General features: G+C 25.2%; 1 protein-coding gene across 1 annotated transcript; it reads right to left on the minus strand.

Moving 5' to 3' along the window:
- Positions 1-718: 718 nt before the first annotated feature.
- Positions 719-1,165, minus strand: LOC126265335 (shematrin-like protein 2). The gene has a single exon (XM_049966415.1). It carries the CDS (start codon positions 1,163-1,165, stop codon positions 719-721), a length of 447 nt encoding a protein of 148 aa, XP_049822372.1.
- Positions 1,166-2,820: the final 1,655 nt, after the last annotated feature.

Genomic DNA, 2,820 nt, shown 5'->3' on the forward strand with positions numbered 1-2,820 from the left:
GTAAATGTAAATATTTAAATAATATAATATACAAAATAATAGTAACGATTTTACTGTCAAAATTTCCTTTTTATGTTCCAAAGTAACAATAATACAAAAAACAAAAATAGTATATATAATTATATATTATATAATATTTTTTATTTAAAATACTGTTTAATATAAATATGTAAAGTTTATATAAATATAAATTAAAATTAAAAAAATGTGCCTCGATTGATATTCACGTAATTACAATATAATAACAAAATTCTAAAAAGGTGAAAATTATGGTAACAAGATTTTCATTAAAATTTTATTTACTTTATTTTAAAAGAAGAATTAAATTAGTATTTTCATCCATGTTATTGTATATATAAATAATTAAGTGCATTTAAAAAATATGATATAATCAAAAGAGGGGAAATAATATTTAATTTTAACAGTATGTTAAAAATATTATAAAATATATAAAAATTATAAATAAATATGAAATAAAATTCTGAAAAACTGTTCCCATTGTCATTATTTAAAAATACTTAATTATAAATGTCTGAATAGAATTATCAATAAAATTTCATTAAAGGCATATATAATAAATATATAAAAATAATTGAAATATACTATTTATATTTAAGAATTTAATAAAATGTAAATAATTTGAATTTAAATGTAAATAAAATAATATAAAAAATATCTCTATATCCCATATATTCCATATACCCATATATCCCATATATCACATATATCCCATATATCCCATATATCCCATATATCCCATATATCCCATATATCCCATATATCCCATATATCCCATATATCCCATATATCCCATATATCCCATATATCCCATATATCCCATATATCCCATATATCCCATATATCCCATATATCCCATATATCCCATATATCCCATATATCCCATATATCCCATATATCCGATATATCCCATATATCCCATATATCCCATATATCCCATATATCCCATATATCCCATATATCCCATATATCCCATATATCCCATATATCCCATATATCCCATATATCCCATATATCCCATATATCCCATATATCCCATATATCCCATATATCCCATATATCCCATATATCCCATATATCCTATATATCCCATATATCCCATATGTACCATATATCTCATATATCCCATATATCCCATATATCCCATAATCTCATATATTCCATACATCCCATATATCACATATATCTCATATATCCCATATATCCCACTATCCCACTTATCCCATATATTCCATATCCCTAATTTTTATATCAATTTTTCATTTCAAAGTAAGAAATATGCAAAAACAATTAAAATATATAATTTAAAATTAAAAACTGCATTTTAATTAAGACTTTTTAAAATATTGTAAACTGATCCAATTACAGAGAAAATGAAAATAATAGTGACAAAATTATTATTTAAATATTTAAGAAAAATAAAAAATACCCTTTAAACTTAAAAATTCAGTAAATGTAAATATTTAAATAATATAATATACAAAATAATAGTAACGATTTTACTGTCAAAATTTCCTTTTTATGTTCCAAAGTAACAATAATACAAAAAACAAAAATAGTATATATAATTATATATTATATAATATTTTTTATTTAAAATACTGTTTAATATAAATATGTAAAGTTTATATAAATATAAATTAAAATTAAAAAAATAATGTGCCTCGATTGATATTCACGTAATTACAATATAATAACAAAATTTTAAAAAGGTGAAAATTATGGTAACAAGATTTTCATTAAAATTTTATTTACTTTATTTTAAAAGAAGAATTAAATTAGTATTTTCATCCATGTTAATGTATATATAAATAATTAAGTGCATTTAAAAAATATGATATAATCAAAAGAGGGGAAATAATATTTAATTTTAACAGTATGTTAAAAATATTTTTATCTAAATAAAATCAAAATAAAAATTAAAATAAATTAAAGTGCTTTAAAACATTTGTCTGATTTTCCTGATTCAACAGATTTAATTTAGCGATAAAATTTAATTTTGTTCAGCGACTTTTTCGTGCAATTTAATTACGTTTCAAGCAGCAGTCGACAATAATGTTTGATTGAATGCAACTCGAGTATATTTGTACAAAATACGTAAGAAGGAAACATTAAATTATCTTTATTGCAACCGCTGCCGCTGACACATTTGCTTATCTGCCGCGTCACTTCCAACCAACATAACTTCGGCAATAACTTAATACATGAAAATACGTACATTTCCAACGCCTGCAGCCCAAAAATATGTATATTTGTTAAAGGCGAACATGCACATGACAAATCTACTCTCAAACGACTCGATGACGATATCTCCAGGCATCCCGAATCGTTTCCACAATGAGCAATTGATTTTTTTTTCCCCAATCTTGTATGAATAACTGTGACCAACGAAAAAAATCGGAACGAAAGAAATCAATGGAAATAAAAGGGAGAAAGTGGTGCAGAGCACGATGTAATTCATGATGGCAATCATAAAATGAAGTGGGATAAAGTCCGTTGTGGACGCGGAGATTTACCGTATTGGCATCGACAAGTAAGAAACCGCCGTGTTCGGTCAGCAACTATTATTTATGAACACGTTGCATTATTTATGAATCCTGCGGAACACTGAGCAGTATATGGGCCAAAAGTGCATGTCATGTCCTGACCCAGATTATCCGCATCTAAATATTTATCCTCGCCAATCTTGTGCCTACATTTTGTTCAGTTTAAAGGAACGAATTGAATTCGACGGATTCATTTAAATCAAATGGCCGATAAAAATTTCAACGACGCCCGACGTAATTTTTCGTTCGATTGCTT

Source organism: Aethina tumida, chromosome 4 (genome assembly GCF_024364675.1).
Source record: "Aethina tumida isolate Nest 87 chromosome 4, icAetTumi1.1, whole genome shotgun sequence".
In the NCBI taxonomy this organism is placed as follows: Eukaryota; Metazoa; Arthropoda; class Insecta; order Coleoptera; family Nitidulidae; genus Aethina; species Aethina tumida.

Excerpts from the sequence above, each read along its gene's own strand:
- LOC126265335 (XM_049966415.1), bottom strand. The coding sequence starts at position 1,165 with ATGGGATATATGGGATATATGGGATATATGAGATATATGGTACATATG.